Raw genomic sequence first — 24,240 nt, 5'->3', positions numbered from 1 at the left:
CTGGATGTGTTTAAAAAAAGACTATGGCACTCAGTGCACTGGTTTAATTGAGGTGTTAGGGCATGGGTTGGGTTCGATGATCATGAAGGTCTCTTCCAACCTAGTGATTCTGTGATTCTGTTTCCATATCCCTGTGGCTGAGGTACTGATCTCAGACAATGAATTCGTTGAGAGCAAAGCACTCAGCCATTCATCTGTCTGTGAAATCAGATTTTTTGTTACTGTGATACAGAAGTTACTCTGCTGCAGCCAGTAGATGTTTTATATTTGAATAAACAAAATATCAGTAGGACCCAGTTTGCCTTCTGTCACCGCATAGAGACAGTCGTGCTATCTTGTTTCTACCTGTTGGAATTCCATAGACACTTAGAAAAATTCAGGTAACAAACAGTCATTTAAGATGATAAGCACCATTCTTTAAGCAGTTTTAGTGAACTACTTGAAATGCAAACACGAAGCTTGACAAAGCATGAAATATTTCTTGCTATTCTAATATTGTGTGTGTTAGATCAGACTTTTGCTGATTTTCAAAAAGAGTATTTAAGTGTGTAAGCATTAGATTAAATTCTACTGATTTCATTAAATCCTATTGATTTCAGTGTTAGCCATGCTTAAGTTATGCATGCTGTGTAGTGGTGTTCTGAATAGCAAGGCATTCATAAACCGGGGTCTGGATTTGTCTGTGTGGTTTAGAAACACATTTGGCAGCAGTCATAGCCAAGCCAAGAATTCACTGCAGTGAATAGCCCACACCAGTTGCAGTTTGTCATGTTAATGTGCTGTTACCAGAATCATAAGTGCAAACTGAGTAACTGATTTACTCGGGCAAGTGTTGGAGCTGTGCATGAAAAATAAGGAGCTGATTACTTAGTGGAATGTATGTTTCCGATAAAAAACTTAAGCATGCATTTTGACAACATGAATGTCACAAATAAAGGCAAGACATTTCTGAAAAAATGTTCAGGCATTAGATACTACCATTTTGTCTGAAGTTATTGTCAGTTTCTAGTTACAGAAGTTGGTCATGGATATTTATTATCTTCCAAAAAAAAGAGTAAGAAGTGTTGTGCAGATAAAATTATCTGAAAATTAATACCCAGTTGCCCTAGTCAGGCATTAATCTCTGCAGAGTTATATTCAGTGACTACTAATACACTTCTTTTGGAAAAAAAGTCACTTTTTCAGAAGTAATTCTCTAATGTGAGTTACGGATATGATTTGTTTTTGCCACCTTCTAGTAACTTTGAGGTGGGATGAGCTTTATGCGTTCTCTTGCAGTTGTGAGTAATTGAAGTATGTAGTTGAACAAAAAAGAAATATGCAACTCTGAAAGATCTAGAATGATTTATTTTGCAAATTAGCTCATACCTTTGAGATCCTAGATCAAAATTACTCTGAATAAGGCAGTTTCATTTTCCTGAGCATGTTTATGTATTTGCATAATTTACAAAGAATTGCAAAAAGTAAACAGAGAGATGTGAGCTGCAGCTGACTCAGAGAGAGAAGTATTATGGAACTTGGTGTTGTGGTCTGTGAGCATCACAGGAGAAAGGCAGCCAGGTTCAGGCAAAGGAAGCAGTGAAAAGGAAAGCTTCTTTCACCAAAATGCAAGTCTTGTTAGAAAGCTGGCACTGGGGGGGAATGTAAGAAATGATCCGAAGATGCAAAATGTGTTCTGCAATCAGCAGTGTAAGAGGATCCAATAGAGGTTTGCGAAGCTGAATACATTATGTAATCATTTCTGGGCTGCTGCACAAATTACTTGCTGTGCCTGAGCAAATTGAATTTTAAGGAGCTGGGATCTGGAGTCAGAATAAATAGGGGACTGTATTTTTCTTGGGAAGAGAGGGCAGAAACAACACCATTCGGGCAGATGGTTAGCATAGTTTGTTTCAGATGCAGGTATTTCTGTGCATAATTTTAGACTTCAGAGAGATGAAAAAAAAAATTCAGAAATTGGGAGGTAAAGCAGAAAAAAAGAATGTAAGAATTATACTCAATGCTGTTTCAATGAAAAAAACTGTTGGGTTTGTGTTTCTCACCTGAGATTTCAGGCTGGTGGTTTGGGTGGTTCTTTTTCTGCCCTCTGACCTCTGAAGGCTTTAGATCTGTGCTTGGCGTGAGAATGAAGTGGAGTCTCAAGGTCTTGTTTTTTCTCTGATTTCTTGCGTTGTTTATTAATTCTTACCTTACAAATTTATTGTGCTTGGCCCAAGGTGTTCACAGCAGCTCAGACACGATGTTACTCCCCCACAATGGGAGGTCCCTCTGCTTTTATACAGATAACTACGTACTTATTATTTACCATTTCATACCAATGCCTGGTATGTATACTAGAAGGGTCATTTCTGCTTTGACCCAATCCACTCAAACTACCTTGTGCCCACGTCACTGCAGAAGATGGAGGATGAGGAAGAAGGAGAAGAACTTAGGGCAGCACCCTAATTCCTCCATCTTGTTCCCCTGCACCTACATTCTAAAAACCCAAAACTACAAAACTTTCAACACAGTGATAAACTACACTACTGTCTGTTACACATTTGTGACTTTTAATTCCTGTCTGTGTTGGAAGTTTTTCTCATGGACTGAAATCAAAGCCTGTGTCTTCCTGGGCTCTGTGCCAGGCAAGCCCCCCTGCACAGACCCCAGACCCTCTTTCTCAGGTCCCAGGCCTCTCTACTGAGGTCTGTGACTTCCCAGGGCACCCAGAGGGATGCCCTGGACTCCAACAAAAAACATACCTGGGAGTGTTGGAAAGCCAAAGAGAATTTTAATTGCTAGAGATAGTTCATTAAGAAAGCTCAGGGATTTCCATTGTTGGCCACAAATGAAGAGGAATTAGTCAGGTAGGAACCAGGCAGTGTAATCTCCTGGTTAGGACTCCACCAAACAGTGTTTCGTAGTCAGCAAATAGATCATTAATGGTTAAATTCTAGAAGAGAAGGAATGGAGGGGACAGCATGTGGTGGTCAACCATGCCCTCAAAAGTGGACAGCTTAGTGTAGAGGAACTGACCAAGTCTGAGGGGTACTTCCAAAGCAGTTCTGAGGTAACTGTGTGCAGTGAGAAAATACAGATGAATTGAAAAAAACCCCTGCATTACAGACCCATAATGAATTCGTTGAATGTGTTTTCCATTTGTTGTATTTATGCAACAATTAAAAAATAGTAAGTCAGAATGATTGAGTCATGCTTAGATACCACCCACAGCAAGCAGTGCTCGCAAGATTGGTGGCTTCTGGCTTTTGCACATGCTAACAGCATGTGCTTTTCACCAGAAATTCTTTCTTCCACTCTCCCACACTTGAAAAAAAGAAAAAACAAGCAACCAATCATAAACCCAAACCATCCATTCACATTTCAAATCCTTGTATTATTTTTACAGGAAGTTTAATTTGTTCTGAACTTTAAGTGAGACTTAAAATGTGGTATTTGATGCCTTATTTTGGAGGAAGAAGGTAGTTCTTGCCAACCTTGGAAATAGGTACTCAGATTTATGGCCAAATAAAAGGCTCTGGGATACCCCCTTGAAGTTAATGGGAGGGAACTTAGAACAAATCTTCGCATCGGACCCCAAAAAAAAAATTTAAAATGATCCAGTTGAAATGAATAATCATGAGACCTGAGGGTTTTTTGCTGGTTATCTCTTGAATGAATTGGTCAATAAAGTGAAAAGGAAAGTTTAATTATAGTTTATGGCACAGATAAAAAAGCAAGACTTGATTAAAGATGAAAATTGCTGTAGTTAGGATTTTTTTTCTGTGTCAGTCCACATTCCTACCCAATGGGAGTGCAGTTTAGCAGCTTTCAGAGAATAATCCTTGGAGATGTGGTAGGTCTGTTTTCATATTGATTCAACAGTAAATTAGCAGTCTCATTCTGAGTGGCACTTGTCTATGCAAGTGTAATTTTAACTTTTGTTTACAACAGTTGCTATTATAAAGAGTAGAAAGCTTTTACTGATTTTTGGCAGCCGTTTTCAGACTTTTCTGGATTTCACTGCCCTGTGTTCGTAAGAGAGTGACTTTCTGAGCCTTGTGTAACTCTTCTGTCTACATTTCCGTCTTCCCTAGTAGGGAAGCAAGTGTTACATAACAGGCTGAAAACCAGGGATGTGGGTTATTTCGGTCATTGTAAATGTAGTTCACTTGGAAGGAAATGATGGTTTATTGGTTGAGGAGGAATTTTTAAATTTTCAAGAGGTGAAAAGTAGTAATTGGGAGACTCTTTTTTCCTCCATTACTTGTGAGTCTACTTGTTTTCAAAAAAAATGCAGAAACTCCATCTGTCTGTGTTTGAATGGGGTGACTGAAGTATTATGTTCTATTGTATCTGGAGCTTTGCAAGAAAACAAGTAGAGTGGAGAATTAAAATGCCCAGTCACATCAGCACATGCAGTGTGTGCTCAGATGCATGCCAAACAGCTGAAATAGTTGTCTGCTATTAAAAGAAATGCCAAAAGTTTGGCTTAAGCTTATTTTTGTACCTGCGTCTGGTTGTTGCCAGTGTTCAAATAGAGTTCGTTGGGAGTCAGTGAGTGGATTTACTGCCTTGTATGGGCAGCTTCTCCTTTGAATAAGGATTTTCATGCTGGAGACAGCAGAGCAGGAGCTGACCCACCACTCTGGGCCTGTTTACTCTGGTAGGGGTCAGTGGGGACCCCAGCCAGGCATGCAGACTTGGCTGAACCATCTGATTCTTTAGTCCTGAGCACCCTGCAAAGCCCTGATAAAGTTAATACAAAGATACACAAGTTTTATCCTGCAGGTGACTTTATTCCTCATGGGAAATGGCATCAGATTTATCTGTGGTGTTGGCTGAGCTACAGATATTGTTAAGCCTACTGCGAAGCATTTTTCTCCTGTATATAGAAATTCTTCAGTTGTGATAATATATTGAATTTCAGCTGTGTCTAAATAGGATTAATAATGCTGAAGTAACCTAAGTTCCTAGAATATACTTTAATAAACAGGTTTTCTTCAAGAACAGTATTTGGCAGTGAACAAAGGTTTCCAAATACCCATTTAATGTCCAAAAACCCCAGTGTTTTATGATGACTTTGACTTTATGGATAATGGTTTGCTAGTCATTAGGAAGCATTCCTTGGAGTAATAGAGATTTTTGTCTTCAAGTATGAGATTTTTTTCTCTATCTGAGCAGCTGCTACTGTACAATCTGTGCAATTGAAGGAGGGACCAAGGCTTTAAAAAACTCAGTTAAACTAAAGTTGTGACAGGCTCAGCTACTGAACTGCTACACTTTACACCTAAGCGATCCCATGGTAGTTCTTGTTCCTTAAAAAGAACTGATTTAAATAAGTGTATCCCACTTCACAGTATGGATCTTCTCTAAAGTGCAGTTGAAAATTCAAACAAGTTTTCAAAAACATATTTATAGTAAATTCCTTTTTGTCTACTGTAGTTTAGATCACAACTTTTGTTTTTCCCTGATTGCTTTGAAGTCATTAAGTTGGTCTTCGTAGTTCTCAGTTTGCCACCATCACCTCTGATTAGACCTGGGTCTGTGATGCCAGGAAGATAAAAATCACAGCATCTAAATGAACTCTTAACAAAGGAGATCCTTTTTTCCTGTTTATGGCCGTAGTGACTAAAAAAGCAGTAAGTGTTTCCAACTATGGTGTTCTAGAAGTGTCTCATGATGGATCAGTTGCTCTTCAGTCAGGCCTGTCCATTACCCAAGGATATACTTCCTGAAGCATACCCTTTTAAGTAGTCTGAGAAGCTCCTTTCACTTACACTTCCATTGAAAGTGTTTCTAAATAGGAATCTCATTTCTTTTTTTCCAGACAGTGTTTGTTGGGGTGAGGGGAGGAAGTAAAAAAATCTTGCATTTCTACTGCCTTTTAAGATGCTCCTTAATACTTGTTTGGAAAGAGACTTCATCAGACTAGGAAGATCCATCAGGAGCAGAGCTGTAGATTCAAAACAAGGTTTTATGGCATCAGAGTATATCACATATTATAGGTATATACTGTGCCTAAACAAAAAAAACATGCCCGATAATAAAGGGAGTCCTAAAACAGTCCTAAATAAAGGCCGTCCTAAAACTGGAGCAAACTCCTTCCATGCTAACAGTTACTTCTCTGGGTGTATTTGTGGGATTTGTTAGTTCTGGATGCTTTGACTCTAATGGAGAAGATTTTCAGAACATCAAAGATGTATTAGGATGGTTCTTCCACAACCAAAACAAATTCCTTGTTTCTTTTTAAGTTTTCTTTAATTCAACCCTGTTGAACTGCTTGGCTAGAAGGCAAATTACATTTTTGAGTACTTTCTGGCAGATTTCTGTTAAATTACGTCCTTGATACATCCAGTTTTATTATACAGCCGGTTCTAGTCAGATTAATATTGCACCTGGGTCTAGTCAGTTACTTGCAAATTCCAAATGATACTGTTACTTTATAAAATTATTTAAACTGGGGTAAATACAGAAATCCTGGTTACAGGGTATTCAAGTTATGCTACCATCTGATTTCTGTCTATTTTATGTCCATCTTGATTTAGCAGAAAGCTCAGCAGGATTGTATATCTGCGTTTTGTCATACAATGATAAACAACATTTTTGAGCATAATAAATACTGCATTTTTCCAGTAGGTTTAAAAAGTAGGTTTAATAGTAGAAAAACATTTAAAAGCAAAAGACTTAGAAATGCTGTTTAAAATTTTCATCTGTCACATGTTTTTCAGTTACACAGGAAAATATTCCTGTTGGCTATTCCTACATCAGCAAAAATATATTTGTGCATGAATTCTTATATTTTTTCAAGAGCAATGATTTTTTTATTTTTTATTGATGCTTTGAAAGTTTGTTTTATGAATTTTGTTTGTGTCATATTGAGAGAGGTACCAAAAGTGGCTTTCTATTATTTCTTGGAGGTCTGTACTTATTTTCTGCATATAACATAGGCAGTGCTACTATTTTTTAGGTAGTTGTTGTTTTTTTTCAAAGTAAAGCATGGTCAGCTGTGGCTGAAGTGGAAAGATAATGAGTTTTCCTCTATTTGCAGCTATATGCCAGCCAGGATGCAAACATGGTGAATGCATTGGGCCAAACAAGTGTAAGTGCCACCCAGGATACACTGGAAAAACTTGCAGCCAAGGTAAGAGAGAATTTCTTTTTGAAGTTGTGGAAGTATTGTTGATCTCTAGGCACCCTCACTAATGCTATGTGTGTTATAGAGTAATGAACCAGGTCTGTTACTGCTGCAGCAAGTCTGATATTTGGAGAGAGTCTGATAATTGTAGAGAGATTGACATCTGCAGTGGGATGACACAGGGGAAAAACTGCCTTCATTCAGAAGAAATCAATGAGATTAATATACAGAATGTAGTTACCTGCTCTCCTTAATCGGAAACAAATTATTTAAACCTTACGGTCAGGATTGTTGTTTTTTATAAAGTCACAATTTTCATGTTTGAATAGTGAAATAATACTTGTTTAGTTAAGCCCTCATAATTAATACATTCTTATTTTAGTGTTTCTAATCCTGAACTAACTAGGTTGAATTAAACTACTAAAGGGTTGCTGTAAAGAGGAAGTTTCTCTTACTGGATTATCAGGTTTTCAGGTTTCAGTGTTTGGTTTTTTTTTCCCAAAAGTTATGTCCAAAGCATGTAATAGTATAAAGATCATAGAGTATAAACAATTAGAGAATTGTAATATGTGGGTTTTAGACTTTGATGGCTAAGACATGACATGTTCCCATACAAAGATACCTCAATTATATCTCTTTTGCAGTTGTCTCAGCCTACAGGAAAATTCATGCATTTTCTGAATGTTGAGGAAGTATGGTAGAAAAGTGTGATATTTAGAATGATTTTTTAATTCAAGGATGTACCCTGATACTGCTAAATCTCTTACGATATGTTGATTTTTAGACTGAGTTATTTTCTTTCAAAATAGATACATATATGTTTTCAGATTTACTAATCCTTCCCGAACTGATGTGGTAATGTGTATTGTGTTTTTCAGTTTTCTCAAAAGTTTCTGTCATCTCTTGTATTATCTTGTCTTCCCCTCCCCGCCCCTTACTCTGGGCTGAAATTTTAGAGGATGTGCTGTGATTTTATTCTACATATGTTTTAGTCAGTCCAGAACTTTTTTAGATAACAATGCAGTGAACTAACAGTCATATATATGTGTAACAGTTTTTATTTGTTTTATTTTTATAGTTTAACAATATTGAAAGAATGCTTTGTGGATTGCTGGAGGCTTCACTCTTCAACTAAACAATTTAGTTGTCACTAAATGCTAAAGAAGGAAAAAATGTGACAGATTATCAAAGGAAGCACATTGGGCAGTATTTATGAAATATTCTTGCATGGTGTTGGTGACAAAGCTGCCCTGGCAGATGTAGATGAGGTTTCTGAGATGCCAGCTGGCTGTGGTGCCCCAAATGTGCATCAGTTCAGGTTGCTGCTGCTGCTCTGCTACATGGTGACACCCTTGAGCTGTTCCTGGAGTCATGATTTGTGATCTTGTCATGTGCTGACTCAGTGTCTGGGTGAGACTTGAAAGTGTACAGTGGATGCCAGAGTCTGCTCTTGCTGGGAGGAGATTGAAATGGCACAGGATAAATGTGACCTAGGTTATTATACCTTCATACAGCACCTGCCCTGCTCAGTCTGTGGCCCATTTCTCAATCCTGTTCTAGAATAGTAACAGAAGTAATAGTGTTGGCAGAGGAAATGTTGGAGTTCCCTGCAGAGATGGATGTCTTTCTAGGATGTGTGAATGTTTCTATGCTGTAAAGCGTGCTCATGTTCTTGATGAAAGGCATTCTTTGTGTACAAGCTCTGATAAACAGGCTTTATATCTCATCTGTTCATGTGCCCCATGGATCAGGCTGTGTTCCTGGGACTGATCCAAGAGATCAGTCCAGCCTCACAGCAGAGCTATTCAGCCCTGACTGTGTGATGATGCTGCATGCTTTTCCTTTTCCAATGGCGCTGCTGCTGCTATGACAATCCATACCTCACTTTGGATCACTTAGAACTTAAGACTATCTGATACTTTTTAAATTATGTTGTATCATCAGTAATCAAATTGCAGTGACTGCACAAGAGCTAACCATGTGTTCTCTCTCCCTCCTGAATGGCTTTAGTGTTTCCCTTCTGGCTTTTTGATCCCAGCTTTACAGCTGTAAGCAGTGAAGAAACAAACAGAGCAATCTGAGAGAAAGTACCCTCTGCCACCCCTTTTAATTCATGGTGATCATAACAGAACTCATACTTTCAAAATGTGTTTCTCAGAAAATTGGTAGCTCCTCTTGAAGAAAATACAAATAATATTCAGTGAGAGAAATAGCTTTAATTTTTGCTAACAATCTAAAGCATGTACAGTTTAACTTCCTTTGGCTGGGAAAGATTGTCTTTAGCCAAAAAAATCTAAGGCTGCTTTTCTGTAACTTTCTATTGTCTTACTCTGTTCTAGGAAAATGATGCAAAGTTCACTGCTTGAAATCCTTGTCAGCACTTGATATATATGTATATTTATTGATTTATATATGAAGTAATGCGTCTTGCCATATTTTTATTATGCCTTCTCCCTATCCTGTGGAGAGGTGCAGCTGTACACAAGTCCACTTGGTCAGAGCAGTGGAGCTCTTGTATTCCACCCCCTGCATCATCATGCAAGAAATGTAGTAGCAAGGGGTGAGGTAGTCCCGTGTTTCAGTTGTGCTCCTCCTTTCTGCATGGCTTCAAACAGGAGTGCAATTTCTTGCACAGGAGGTGGAGGCTGACAGACCTATCAATGGCTGGGATGTGAAAACTGAACATGCAGTGTGCCCTTAGCATGCACAGCAAATAATTGGTTGTATTTTGTTGATGCTGCTATGTGTATTCTGAAATATTTTGACTGTGTGGTACTCATGGTTGTCATTTACATTTGTTTCTTTCCTCTGCTCTTCTTTCAGAGTCTGCCTTGTTTTCTTTTCTAAGTTCCTTTGTGAAGTGATAGTGATAGAAATTGTTTATCAGGTTAGATAAAGGCAAAACTGTGATTCAGATGAAATTGGAAGTTCTAGAAAATGAGGGTTAAAAAACTTATAAATTTGGCAGCTGTTGATTAAACAGACTAAGTGAACAAAACTCTTCAGGTGATACAAATCTCTTAAGAAGTTGACGTGGTAGTGTGATTGCAATTGCTGGAAATGAAAGCTGATCTACTGTTTACAGTATGGTGATAACAGTTATATTTTTGTACTTGGTTTCTGATCCTTGGCTTTCTATTTTCAGAGCTGTGTAAATGTGGTATCGAATATTTAACTTCGGTGTTGCCTGATCCGAGTTAGGTGATAGGCAAAAAAAGGCACAAAAAGTATTGAGTGCTGAAGTTTACAGAAGCTAATTAAAAGAAAATAGCAGAGTGTATTGAATCTGCCTAGAAATAAGTGGCCCATTGTTGGGTGTGCACTGAAGTTGGTCCAGGATCATGTGTGGTGCAGTACAGCAGTCAGAGGAGTCACATCTGGGTTTGCCAGCATAACACTCTTGTCCTTTCCTTGCATTTCATTTCACTTCTTTAGATATAAAATACTTGTGCTCAGCAGCTTGTGTTTGTTATAAACCTGTTTTCCAAAGTGGCCAAAACAGTCAGTCTGCTTTTATGTGTTTTACTGCCTTGTGTTCCCTTGAAATCAAGAATGCTGGTTTTGCATTGGCTGTGCAGTTGTAGGCAATGTGGGAAATTAAAAGACTGAACAACGAAATTCTCAAGTGCAAGACAATGGGTGGTCATTCCCAGAAAGAAATTAAAGGGATTTGTTAAACTTTTTACTATTCTCATAGTATGTTACTATACTCATAGTGTGTTACTAATAGCTGTCTATTTGTCAGTACCAGAGCTTTTATTTTCGTACTAAGAATATTTAGTATCAGGTGGTGATGTAGGAGTCAGAGTTCTATAGAAGGATCCAGTATTTCAAGGCTCATAATGTAATCTATACTCTGTGCAGGGTGATATACTGAGAACAGTCATAAACTCTTATTTTCAGCTTTGAGTCTGTGGTCATACTCTAGAAGTAAGTGCATGGCAGTTTTTAAGTCATCAGGAGTATCTAAACTTAGGAGCTGAAGTGCAGTGGAATTTAAACACTAGAACTTAATACCAAGGCACTGTTAAAATCCTGCCCTGTCAACTTAATTCCAGTGTTACTTTTCCTTATTCTGCCCCTACTTCTAGTTAACTATTTTATACTTAGCTCTGTTATGCCTTTATTTTTTCAAGTGATGCTTTTTGTAGAGAAGAGGAAGAATACAGATATTTTAGACTAAGAGAACTTTCTCCTCTTACTTCAAAATGATGGTTGTCAGTTAACCTCAGTATATTCAATACTACGGGCTCCTTGGGGATACATTTATGAATTGAAATCAAATGCTAACAGAGTTTTTGAATGTAACAATGACTTTTAACAGACACATTGCATGTGGAATAAATATGTTAATACAGCTATAATGTCTGTCAGGAACTGCCTACTTGAGGTACATTTAACAGAAAAAAGAAAAAACAACTTTTTTGTTTTACTTTTTTTTTCTTTTTGTGCTGCCAAGAGAAGTTTGCCTTTCAAAATGTGAGCTTTCATCTGCTTATTATTGGAGATTTTTATGTAAAGTTCTTTTCACACAAAGGTTTCCACAATGAAAACTTGTCTTTGCACTCTAGCCTAAGCATCTATTACATTTCCATTTTGCCTAGACATATACCTATAGTCACAACTTTTAGCAGAAGATCCTGCTTTCGCAGGACAGAATGTACTTCCTTCTACAGGTGTTTCTCTCAAACCTAGCAGGCACTTTCTTGTGAGTGTGCCATTGGTGCCTGCTGTGAGAAATATATTCTCCTTGCAACTGCTGAAACTTTTTCCAACTCCCAAAGGGTGAGAGGTGAAAAGAGCTGCTGTCTCTGCAGCACACGGTCCTCAGGAAGACTGCAGAGATGGTCATCACTCTTTTATTGTGCACAGATCCAGCCCTTATTTTGGCAATCTTTCCTCACTGAATCCTGCTTAGGCTCACCTGATCTTCCTCACCACTCGAGGAGAAAATATTCCCCTTCAGGTTTCCTGGAAATATCTTGTTCATTTCTTCTTACACAGGAAGAAATGGAAAATTACATCCCTTACCACTGCCCTCTTGCAGAAGAGGGGAGAAGGAAGTATCCTTGTCCTTAAACATGCTGTTCTTCCTGACACCTTGGAAAACGAAGTAAGGGGAAGGGTTCTGGGGAGGGCCGTGTCTGCATGATGCTGGCTATTCTATGACCCCATGAAGATGGAAACAAAGTAGGTCAGAAGACAACAAGTTATATGATACACATAAACACTGTTAGGAGCTCTCAGGAGCTGCAGTGACGTAATAGGCAACATCCTCTCAGCTGAGTTTGGATTACACCAGTGACTTGTAGTGTGATACATGTATTTTTCTCTTGATGGGCTCTGCATTTTGCCAAGCAAAATGAAAGGGAATTTATTTCTCAGTTTTGGAATGCTATTGAAAAGTATTTTGCCTGAAAAGAGTAAGGTGAAGAATTTACTCTCAAAAATGAAAGGATTATAGAGCTTCAGGACAAATTTAAAACCCAAACATTAAAAACTTGTAAAATTCTAGATGTAGATGTCTAGAATCAGTGTTTTCTCTAGCTTAATCTCTACAGTGAATGTAGCTTTTCTCACTCCATTTACCACGTAGACCCAGTTAAGTTTTCTGCTTTACTTCTGAAAAGTGATCAATGAATTACTGACTTCATTGTAACCAGAGACGTTACAATGATCTTTCTGGTTCAGCATCTTAACCCTGAGCCTTTGCCTCTAGTCCACAGGAGGCATCTGTCACCTTCTCAGCTGGCATTTTATGATGTGGCTACTGTGTGTGTGTATGTAGGACATAATGGGAGCCTCAAGGCTTACTTTTCTGCTACATGGGTTGAGTGACACTTGATAAGATAGTGCTTAGTACTGGGAGATGGCTCTTTGAAAACTTCTGGAAAAAATAGCAATTCTCTGTCTGCAAAAGACCTCCAGACAGCATGGTACAATATCAGAGATGATGGTTGATAACTCATTTTTTTAAAGTTCGCGCTGGCTGGATTTGTGAATAGATTTATTATTTTCATCTTTGTTCATCACTATACAAATGACTAACAGCAATAATAAGTAACAAATTATTCTGGTTTACTCAGAAAAAATCAACACATATTCTTGGGAGAGAATTCTGAAGGAAATCATCTTGTTTGAAGTTCTGTCTACTAATATGGAAATTGTAGGCTGAATTTTTCAGTTTAAGCCATGAATTCTCTATTAAATTGTGAATCTGAAATGCTAGCCCTCATGGAAAGTCCTTGACAAATATAGCTGATGTCAGATACTTTCTTTTAGCATTTTCTATGTGATAAGGAATAAATTTTCTCTGTGAGATTGTTTAAACTAAGTTGGCATCAGCTTTCCTGCCTTCCTCTGCCGCTAATTTTGAAGCATGATAGTGAATCACTGAATTGCTATCAGAATCACTGATAGTAATTGCAGAGTGATGTTTGCTTTCTCTCTCCTCCTCCTTCCAAGTGCTGCCTGGTCCTTGACATGGCATCAACATGAATAGTGGCAAGATGTGGGCAGCCTGAGCTTGTGTGTTGCCTAATGAAACAGTTCACACTTCATCTAATGCTAATATTGTCACTTTTGAAAAGATATCTGTGAAACCAAGCCAGATAAGCTGCTTGCCTGGCGTGATGAACGGCATTTCATGCAGGATGTTTTGGATGCTTGCTATCAGCTGAACTGCATATGAAAAGCTAATAGCCATATTTTTCTTTCCTTCTCCAGCAGCTTGAACTGGTAGTTTTGCCATGCATGCCTTTTGTGTTTTCTTTTCCCACCCTCTTCCCTTGTGCCCTTCATTTCAGATCTGAATGAGTGTGGACTAAAGCCGCGGCCGTGCAAACACCGGTGTATGAATACCTACGGCAGCTACAAGTGCTACTGTCTGAACGGCTACATGCTTATGCCAGATGGAACGTGCTCAAGTATGGCCAGCCTTGGTGCTTGCTCTTTTACAGCTTCTCAAAATCCCTGCTCGAGTTTCCCTGGAAAACTTCTGTGAAATGAAGATGAGTCCTGAAGTAAAAGATTAATCTTGCTGGAAATTAGGCAGCTGCAAAGGATGAGCTCCTTTTTTTCTAGTTAAATTAGGCTGAAAAAAACAAGAGCAATTGTTCTGATTTTATTAGTTTTATTGAAAGTTTCCCCCAAAGCATTCTTCAGTGCTGTAAATCACTGTTAATTGGCCTCGGAGGACAAGTGCTTGCAGTTTTCATTGCAGCAAGATACCAGCATTTCTGCTGCTTTATGGCCTTACAAACGTAAAATCTTTAAAACTGCAGATGTTGGTTGTTTGACTGGTATAAAAATTGTACTGTCATCTCTCTGGAGATCAGGTTCCTACTTGCTCCCATAAAAACAGTTACTTCGAATATCTGGACAGAGGGAAGGGGAGAGAAATTACCTTCAATTAGAGATACTCCATTTTTAAAATGGCAGTACTGTCCAGGAGAGTCTGTAGTACATATTAGGCTTTATATTCTGAGGACTGCATTCAATAACACAATTTAGTACAATTGTGGTGGTTTTCTCTCTTTTTTTAAATTTTCATAGAGAGTTTGTGGAACAAAAAATTTTTCTGGCAGATGTATTTCCTCTTTGAAGGATACCTGTGAAACTCAACAAGCATTTTCCCACTTTTATCGTAAATATTTGTTGTCTTAATTCTCCAAAGTTTTCAGTCATTTTCTAGTACTGATCACAGTAAATGTGTTTTTATCTAAATGTGTTGAATTGTTTTTCTCCAGATGCCTTTTCTTGCCTGATGGCAAACTGTCAGTATGGCTGTGATGTGCTGAAAGGGGAGGTGCGCTGCCGCTGTCCTTCCCCAGGGCTGCAGCTTGGGCCTGATGGCAGGACTTGTGTAGGTAGGTGATCAAATGTAGATTTAATTGTAATTTCTTTTCTCCAGAATGCTTTTATCCTTAACACAGAATGCAGTGCAAGAGAGTTTATCAGATGTACTTAGAATGCACGGAACGGGCAGTTTGAAGATGTTAACAATGAGAATAGCAATAGGGCTGTTGCTCAGGTGTCCTCGTGTCAGATCGCCAGTGTTTTCTACCAGTCCTGCAAGTTTCATTGTCTGCCTAAAGCCCATACAGACTCCTTGGTATCCATGCCCTTGGCCCTTGCCACTCCTGCTCCTGGGTCATTTTAAATTATTGCTAACTCCAAAATACCTGCCTGCATAAAGAAAGGAATGGGGAGATCACCTTTCCCTCATACCCAACAAGGTGGTGCCTAGCTCAGTGGGTGAAGGGATAATTTGTAAAAATCATTGAAATTATAGTGGGGCAAGGTGAAGGTCTGTGCATGTTCCCAATATTAGTGGGATTGAATGTGCTGTCTTTCTTCCAAACTGTGAAAACTCCAGGTTAAAATAAACACAGGAACTTGGAGCATATAAAAGTGAAATGTTTTGTTCCCACGTTGGTGAACATGGAAAAGGTACTTATGGTTAATCAAACTCCACTATGGTCTGAAGAACAGTGTGACATGTGATTTCATCAGTCATTAACTATACATCCTGAGTAAAATATGATGCTCCAGTGATTTTATTATTTATATTCTATGAAGTGCTACAATTCCATGACCAGTAACATTGAAAGAATGTAAGAAAATGGGGATGTTGTAATCATCCCTTTGGATATCTTGGCTATCCACAGGGTAGATGGTTCTCCAGGTGCTTGACCCATGCTGGCCAAGAATTTGTTGGCAGAGGAAGGGACAGAGACTCTAGATCTTCTGATGAGAAGAGCAGGCTCCACACCCAAGTCAGAGGCTTTCTGAAGTACGAGATTGGCACATTTGTGTATGGAAAAAATGGAAAGAACAGGAGAAAAAAAACCTACCATTGTTACATGCTGAAGGGATTAAGCTGTGATAAATCCCATTGTGGATATTATGGCAGGGATATCTTTGGAAAATACTTGTGCCATGCCATAGTGAGCTGAGTTATTTTAAGTACAAATTCAAGAAAGGTACACCAAGTAGAGAAATTTGCTAGAAAAAATGCTTGCAGCCTTCTCTTTGTATGCATTTTTCTATTCAGGAAGGCTTCATACTTTGAAATAAACATACTATTATATGTATTATAGATATTATATAATAAACATACTATTCATACTTTGAAATAAACAAAGTGTACTTTATTACCAAAGATTATCACTCAAATCAGTCCTGTGAAGCTCTTTGAGTTTTTCAGTGCAGTTTTCCAAAAAACACTTTTTTCCCCCAGAAAGGCAAAGAACTGTGTACCCACATTTTAGTTGGGTATGCATCATTCCAAATGACCTCATAATCTATTTCTAAAATTTCCACAAGAATTTCAGACCAGCCTTGTACAATACACAGAAAATAGTTACAGCAAGAGATATCTCTTCTTCCCACATCGTAACACACTGTTCTCCCCTTTTTTGGTAAGAAGGGATTGTGACATGCACCCTTTTGTGTTACTTCACTGTGAAGTTTGAGTTGCAGTAAATACCTCAAAGAATTGAAGCTGCTTGGGTCGAAGGCTATGCTTTTTCCTCATGTTTGTACAAGCTTGTCACTGTTGGGGAAGTTGTTGGCTCCAGCAAGGGTCTGGGTAATGCTGCAGTACAGATAGAAGTGTAGGTGATGGCAAGAAAATTGGAAGTGTGCCTTGGCTGCAGCTCATGAGGTCCTTGTTTGAGGAGAGTTTGAAAGACAGCTGGGAATGCAATGCCTATTTTTAGTACAGGTGGAAATTCCTCTGGGCATTATTCTATTCTTAGTTTAACACTTGCTGACCATTCTCTTGTTTAAAATGTTCCTTTCAGACAATCAGTAAAGAGCCACCAATTTGACTATAAATTGTATAAACTAAATAACAAAGGGAAAAAATAATTCAGCAAGGTATTCAGTGAAAATGTGGATTATATAGCTAATTAATTGATTAATGACTCTTGAATCAATAAATAATAAATCTTGCCAGGTTTTTATACTGGGATTTTCGTTTAATGAAATGAGCCATGTACACATTTCAGCTTCAAATGTTCTGAAATTATTTGAGGGCTGAAAATAATGATTTTTCACTACAAAATTAATTCTTTCCTTTTTGTGTGTGTGTTTGGAAAATGGAAAATACAGCCTTGTAAACCTAAAAATCATGCTATTTTAAAATTAGTCTCATAGTTATTTTGTGCTTGAGTTGGTCATACTTGCAGCAAGAGAGAGAAGCAATTCTGTTTCTCTGGCACACACTGACCATCACACTCATTAGATGCTGACCGTCACTCTGCCTCATGTGCCTTTGGAACAGCTCCCTGGAGCTGAGGGGAGAGTCCAAATCACCCCTCCATACCCTGCTTTTCATAGGAAGCAGGTATGAACCACAGCATGTTGCAGCAGGCAAAGGGAAAACAGCTCTACAACTTTTGGTCCAGGTGTGGATTGACTGGAAAGAAGCCACAGTCACTGTACTGTTTGAGAGCTGCAGGAAACTAATCACTTGTATATAATCTTGTGGCTACTGATCAGAAAGTGGATTTCCCCTCAGCCATGAGCATCCATGCACCTTTCATTATATGCAAGTGGAAGGCTGTTACATTTTTTCATATTTTTCATCAGTTTTGAACAGTGTATTGATTAACAGTTCTGTCCTGTATCTCTAGGACATACAACTGCCTACCACTAGACTGCTGCCATGATTTAACATAATTTTTCCCTTATGTGAATTTGCAAAAATGTGAATTAATATGAATGTGTACAGAGAAAAAAGCAGAACATGCTACGTTAGGTTTTTAAAGATCATAATCCATGCCATGATGAAGTATATCCAGTAGCTAATCTTGTTCTTACTGAACTACTTTTTGAAGCTGTGGTTTAAATATTAAAAAATCCCAACCAAAACCAATGAAGAACACAACTAACTCTTAGTAAACAAGGGTCTTAAACTTGCAGCCCTGAAATAATATTTTAATAAAGGGTAGAAAATTTTGACTTGTTGATTAAATTATAACAAGAAACATGGTAGAGTTTGTAAAGCTTAGTGGCACATTAAAAGCCTAAATTGTTAACAATAAATTCAAATCAAGAGACAGATTTATAGGAAGATTTAGGCATGTGGAGAGCTGCCCAGTATTGGTCTTGTTTTCTTTCTCATTGAGGCCTTTACTGCACCATTCCAGTAATGCTCTTGATGGAGAGAGAGCAGTCAGGCAGGCCAGGACTGTGGGGGCTCAGGGGTTGAATCCCTGCTGTCCCCAGTAATTCTTCATGGAGAGTGGGACAGTGCCAGCAGGAGCTACTGGGACAACCCATCTGGCCAGTAATTCATGGCTATAAGTCACTTCTTTTGGCTGTGGGAGCACAGCTTGGAGAGAAGCTGAAGCTCCATCTCTCCCACCTCAGGTAGCTGCCCTAACTAACCAGCAGCTTTGTGGTAACATTTTTTCTGTGCAGTGGAAGAGACTCTGCCTTGTTCAGGCCTCTTTCACAAGAGCAGCAGGGCATCAATCACTTGGCTTGTTTTGCACTCTTGACATCGGCAGCTGAAGTGCTCCTTTTGGGAAAAGAACTGTGTGGAGAGCAAAATCTTGCTTTCCCATAGATCAAGAGCCTGATAGAGCTGCAGAGCAAAGGGTTGAACTGTGCCCTGCAGATAAGCAGCAAACACGAGGAGCTGCGTGCGTCAGAAGCAGCCATGCATGGCAGGTCTCTGCCTCACTGGAGGATTAGTGTTTGAGCACTCAGCAGCCTCAGCTCAGTGTCCAGGGACTACAGAGTGATTGGTAAAGCAAGCAGCTGTTGTGTGTCAGCCTGACCTCATCTGAGAGTTCCTCAGGCAGTGAGAGCAGCAGTGGGTGAGCATCAGCTGCTCCTTGGGGATCTACCCATGACCCCAGAGCTGAACTAGAGGGCACAGCCAAAAGAAGTGCTCAGGTATTACTGCTGGCTGACCAAGGGCCCTTATGAAAAAGACTTTGGCTATTCTTTAGCTTTCCATTATGTGAAACCAGTTTCATTTAGACAGCATAAATAGTATTTTCACTGTTATTAAGAATAACACAGTTCCTTTGTTTCCACAGATATTGATGAATGTGCTACTGGGAGGGTTCTCTGCCCACGCTTTAGGCAGTGCGTCAATACTTTCGGGAGCTACATTTGCAGGTGTCATAAAGGCTTTGATCTGATGTACATTGGAGGCAAATACCAATGCCATGGTAATAACAAGCTATTTCTCATGTGCATGTAATAGAGCTGTGTATTTGAAAATGAAATTAATGCCTCAAAGAGGGATGTTCCTTTATTATGGCTGAAACGTGAAGCAGGTTGTTTTACACTGCTTCGGTGTTTTAAGAAAGGGATGAATTAGAGAAACAGAGTCTGAAAGAGAAGACATATATATGGCCCACATTCTTGTAACTGGTTCTTGTATGGAAGCTAGTGGGGAGAGCAGAGCTGATGACCCCAGGGATTCATTTCCAAAGCTGTTTTTCCTGTAGGATTCACTGTCACTGGCAGTTGCAGGCTTGGAGCAGTGTCTGAGCTGTAACACTGGTGTGCTCCATTGCATGTCCCAAGATCCAAGATAAGAAAATGTGCACACCCTAGCTCCTCCCAACCCAGACTGCTCAACTTTCCTTCCCCTGAAGACAGGTGGGGATGAGGCAGGAGTTGGGAAATAACCTGCTTTTGTCTGGACATGAGGTTGGAATGCAGCTGGTGTATGCCCTTCAACAAAGATATTCCCAGGTCTCTCTGCCTTACTTTCACAGGGTCTCAAATGGTTATGATTCTTTCCCTGAAAAAAAAGATTATGTGGAGATGAGGCATTACTTTTTTTGCTTAAGTATTTTTTTTCAGATCAATTTGTGTTCAGAGTACTGGAATTTGGAGATTTTTGCTTGATCACTGACAATAAATATGGATGGATATGCCACATGAAACGTTTCCAGCAGTTTCTATTTGATGTAGAAACACCTATACAGGTGTATAATATAGGAAGAATTTTGCTAAGAAAAACTAGTTTAATATCTGTGTGATTAAGAACATGCATATTCCTATACTCAGGTTGTTTTTTTCTTATTCTGTCACCTGTAAGAAGTGGTTGTTAAAATTGTGATCTTAATGATCTTAGCTGCAATCTACCTAAGGCATGTCTGAAGCTGATGCTAAGGTAAAAGCTGAACAATACCAAAGTTGCCCAATAGTCCCTATTTCCCCTAGTATTTACATCACCACATTGATTTGTGACTGTCTATTTTCCTTTTCCCACTGGCAAAAGCTTTATTATTACTATTTTTTTAATAATCAGAATTGTAATAATGTTTGGGATTTTTTGCAGGGATAAGCAGAAAGTCAGGTTTCTTTGAAGCAAATGATTTTTTAATGTAAATTTTCTGTTGCAGATATAGATGAATGTTCCCTTGGTCACCATCAGTGTGGTAGTTTTTCACACTGCTACAACACTCCAGGATCCTATAAATGCAAATGTAAAGAAGGGTACAGAGACAATGGAACAAACTGCATACGTATGTAATGCTCCTTTTAAAATAGAGATTCTGAAAGCTTGTGTGTCCTATTTTGTAAATTTTAAGGCACACCACTATCAGGCTGAGTTTCTCTTGACTATTTTTAATACTAAATAAGGGACCAGGGAATGTAGTTGGTGTTTTGTAGGTCTTAGCACGCCTTGGTAAAAATATCTTTCCCTGAGACATTTTCATAATTAGAAAGAAATTCACCTCTCCCTATTCCCAGCTTGATTCTAGAGATTGCTTCAGGATGAGAACAACTGAGTAAGCAGGGTAAGTCTGATCAAACAGTGCATATTACTCATACCCTGTTGTTATGTACACTCCACAACTGGCCTGTTTCAGTAGCTCACCCCCATCCACTCCCTGCTGCTTCCCAGATGTGAGAAGAGCCAGGAGGGAGGATTTCTCTGTAAGGATTTGCTGTTGGAAAATTCCCTTGGCCACCTTTCTCTTGGGAGAAGCAGCCACCCACTTGGTACAGAATAAGGTGTTGGAGCTCTCCCATATTTGATGTCCCACAGGACTGTGCAGCTCTTCGACATCTGCTGGATCTTTTTGATCCTGCATTCCTTTGTGGGATCTGGTCTTTGGTGACTCACTGATCTCTTTAAAGAGCAGCACCATTTTTTCCCTTTGGCTGTCTTGGTAAAAAGTGTTCTATCACATCCTGAGTGCTTGCAAGTATATGTGGGCACATTTCATGTGTGTTAGTGGGACATGGTCTTAAAGGGGTGTTTTATATTTTAATGTACTATAAATGTCAAAACTACAGGGTATTCAAAGGAATAGTAACAAAAAAGAGGCCAGAGGGGAAAACCTTTTTACCTGCTATCATCAAACAATTCACTGATTAGCAAACAGTAGTTCTTCATTTTAATTGTGTGTTATACTTGAAACACTTGTACACAAAATATGTGACTAGAGCTCTTAGTGAGCCTTTTAAGATCTCCAGTGAGATATAAAAGGTTTATTAACCAATAGGAAGCAACAAAACATATTCTTGTGTTTCATGTCTTCAGAAACTCTCCTTGTGAAACTAAGTTAAAATTTGTTGTCCTTTCTTCATGAAACACTGGAGGAGATGAAAGTGATGCTCAGTCCAGCACCTCATTTTTGTGGAGGCTGAAAAATGTTATTTACTTAGTTTCCTGGTGTTCAGCAAAGGGAAGGATCTAAATGAAGGCTGGCTTGGTTCAGTCTCTAAAATTATTACTGCCTATTGACAAGGTGAAATGTTTAGAAGGAAAGGTCTGCAAGAACTTTCTTAAGCCAAAGGTATCTGCCCATCAGTGATCAAAGTGGCTATAACATCTAAACTAAACTTGCTTCCACTCTTCATTATGACCTTGTCCAGTTTAGAGAGCTGCTTAACCCATGGCTTCCTGCCTACGCTTTTTTTAACCAGCAGTGCTTTTGTGTAAGTTTTGCCAACTCTGAAAGACTTGATGCTTTAGAGGAGGTGGGATGGAAGTGTCTTGACCTTCAGTCATTCTAAATTATCTCTAAACTGCTGCACTGCCAAGTACAACCTAAAGGGATGTGATAATTTAGCAGTGCTGATGCTAAAGTATGTTTCTATCTAATGGAAACCTTCAGTGAAAGAAAAATTATTCCATCCAAGTCTCTTTGTGTCATAATGAAATAGATTAAGTTTCTGGAGTGAGAGGCTGAGATGTCCATTTTGGTCCCATTTTGATTCTCTTTGCAGTTATTCCTATTGTTATGATTGAACCACCTGGTCCATATCACATATTCAAGGCCAATTGCACTCTCCCTGAGGGAGGCAGTGGTAGAATGAGTGGGACTGTTGATGCTGAAGGCACAACTCCTCAGACCACTGTATGTACCTGCTTTTGTTACAGAAAAGCCAATAACCAGGCCGACGGCTCGTCCGACACCTGTGCCGACGGCTCGTCCGACACCTGTGCCAACAACTCGTCCAGCACCTGTGCCAACAACTCGTTCTACACATGTGCCAACTCAGCCTGCACCCAGAACAACACCTCGACTGACACCAAAGCCCACCATGAGATATGTGCCAGTGACAAAGCCGGTCACAACACCAGTGATGAAGCCTCCACCTCCAACAACACCTCAGCCTACAACGGTAAGACCTACACTACCACCAAAAACAACTCCTCTGGTAACAACTGAAGAGCCATCACATGTTCCCATTGAAACTACATCTTCCCAAGGAGTTATAGATGACAACAGGATCCAGCCAGATCCTCAGAAACCCCGAGGAGATGTGTTCAGTAAGTAATTTTCCATATGCCTTCGTTTATCAAAGCTGTAGATGAAAGCATGCACTATACAGTTTGGGTTTTTTGGAACACTGTATACCATTGAGAACAGGGAAATGAAACTGAAAAAGGTTATATGGTAAAGCTGCACAAGTATTTGGTTTTATTACCTAGCAAAAGTTTGGGACAGAAGTTCTGAATCAATTAATCAAAAAAGGTTGTTTTTTTTTTCCCTGAAATTATTGAATACATTGTCCTGTAGAAATACTTAATTACGCTTTCACATGAAGGTTTTAAGAAAATGAAAGATGTTTTATTGAAAAGTATTGAAGTGCAACACAACTCATAAAGTAGTCAGTGGATTTAAATTCAGAGAGTTAAGAGTCGCTCCTAAACACAGTATTACCAAAACTTTAAGAATGGTAAAGAAATGGGATCATGCCTGATTACCTGAAGACTTCTATGTGACCTATTTTGTATGGGTTTGAATAGTCACAGATGTTCATGACTAGGCAATGGGGAAAATGCATAAAAATAGCATAGAGGGTAACTTTATGGACCATGTCTCTGGAAAGGGATACATGAAAAGCTGAAGATAGTAAAGATTCTTATAGCATGAACACATGTAACTTTAAGTTCTCCTCTGAAATCTGCAGCACCATTGTGCCAGCTTTAGTGCATACCACAGGAGACATTACTGGCACTTACAGAGCTATGTGTATCTGCCAAGAAATACTCAACACTCGATTTCATCTTTAGTTCTGCGGCTAATTTTGGAGACGGGGAGGGTATGTTGGATCAGCTCTTTAGCTTGTACAATAGAGCTGCTGAAGCAGTGTAGTAGGAGGAAAAGTTTGCTGTCTCAGAGCAGGTGCACAAGCAATGTGGGAGTTTTTTTCTGGTTGCTTTGGCATCTGTGTGGTAATCTCTTGGGCTTTGTTGTTCTAGGTCATTACTCAATGCAATATTTTGTTCCTTGTAAAAGAGTTCTCCTCGTGACATTTTATCTGTTGTAGACAGAAAATTGAGAGTGAAGCTGACAAAAGTTAGAAGACAAATCCTGGTACTGCTTAGTAGAGTGTACTTTTGGCTTCATATTCAGTTAAACATATAGAGATATGTTTAAGTAAAACTCTAAATTTAAGTAAAATTCTAAAAGGAAATATAATAAAGATTTATGAGGCCTAATCTAATGGGAACCAACCAGTTAAAAATATAGTTTTGTGGAAATTATGTAGGCTCCAGAATTGTGCATCCCAGGCGTCTGTCTTGTGTTGCAAGTGTTCTCTGGAGTACTAAAGCAGAAGGATGATTTTCAGCTATTTTCATGAAGTCATAACAATCCTCTGTGTAAAGCTTATTATTGACAATTGGT

The 24,240-nt window shown here is 38.9% G+C and overlaps 1 protein-coding gene across 2 annotated transcripts in view; it reads left to right on the top strand.

Annotated features, from left to right (window-relative positions):
- The window catches only part of NPNT (nephronectin), a 49,388-nt gene that overhangs the window by 10,678 nt on the left and 14,470 nt on the right, over positions 1 to 24,240 (top strand). For both annotated transcript variants that reach the window (XM_083861176.1, XM_083861177.1), the window contains 6 exons: positions 7,028 to 7,120; positions 13,921 to 14,040; positions 14,863 to 14,982; positions 19,171 to 19,305; positions 20,494 to 20,616; positions 22,485 to 22,877. In XM_083861176.1, coding sequence (XP_083717302.1) covers positions 7,028 to 7,120; positions 13,921 to 14,040; positions 14,863 to 14,982; positions 19,171 to 19,305; positions 20,494 to 20,616; positions 22,485 to 22,877 — 984 coding nt within the window. The remainder of the gene's footprint in view (positions 1 to 7,027; positions 7,121 to 13,920; positions 14,041 to 14,862; positions 14,983 to 19,170; positions 19,306 to 20,493; positions 20,617 to 22,484; positions 22,878 to 24,240) is intronic.

This window comes from Zosterops lateralis, assembly GCF_965231275.1.
Source record: "Zosterops lateralis genome assembly, chromosome: 5".
Lineage (NCBI taxonomy): Eukaryota > Metazoa > Chordata > Aves > Passeriformes > Zosteropidae > Zosterops > Zosterops lateralis.
This window is presented reverse-complemented; position numbering and strand designations above follow the sequence as displayed.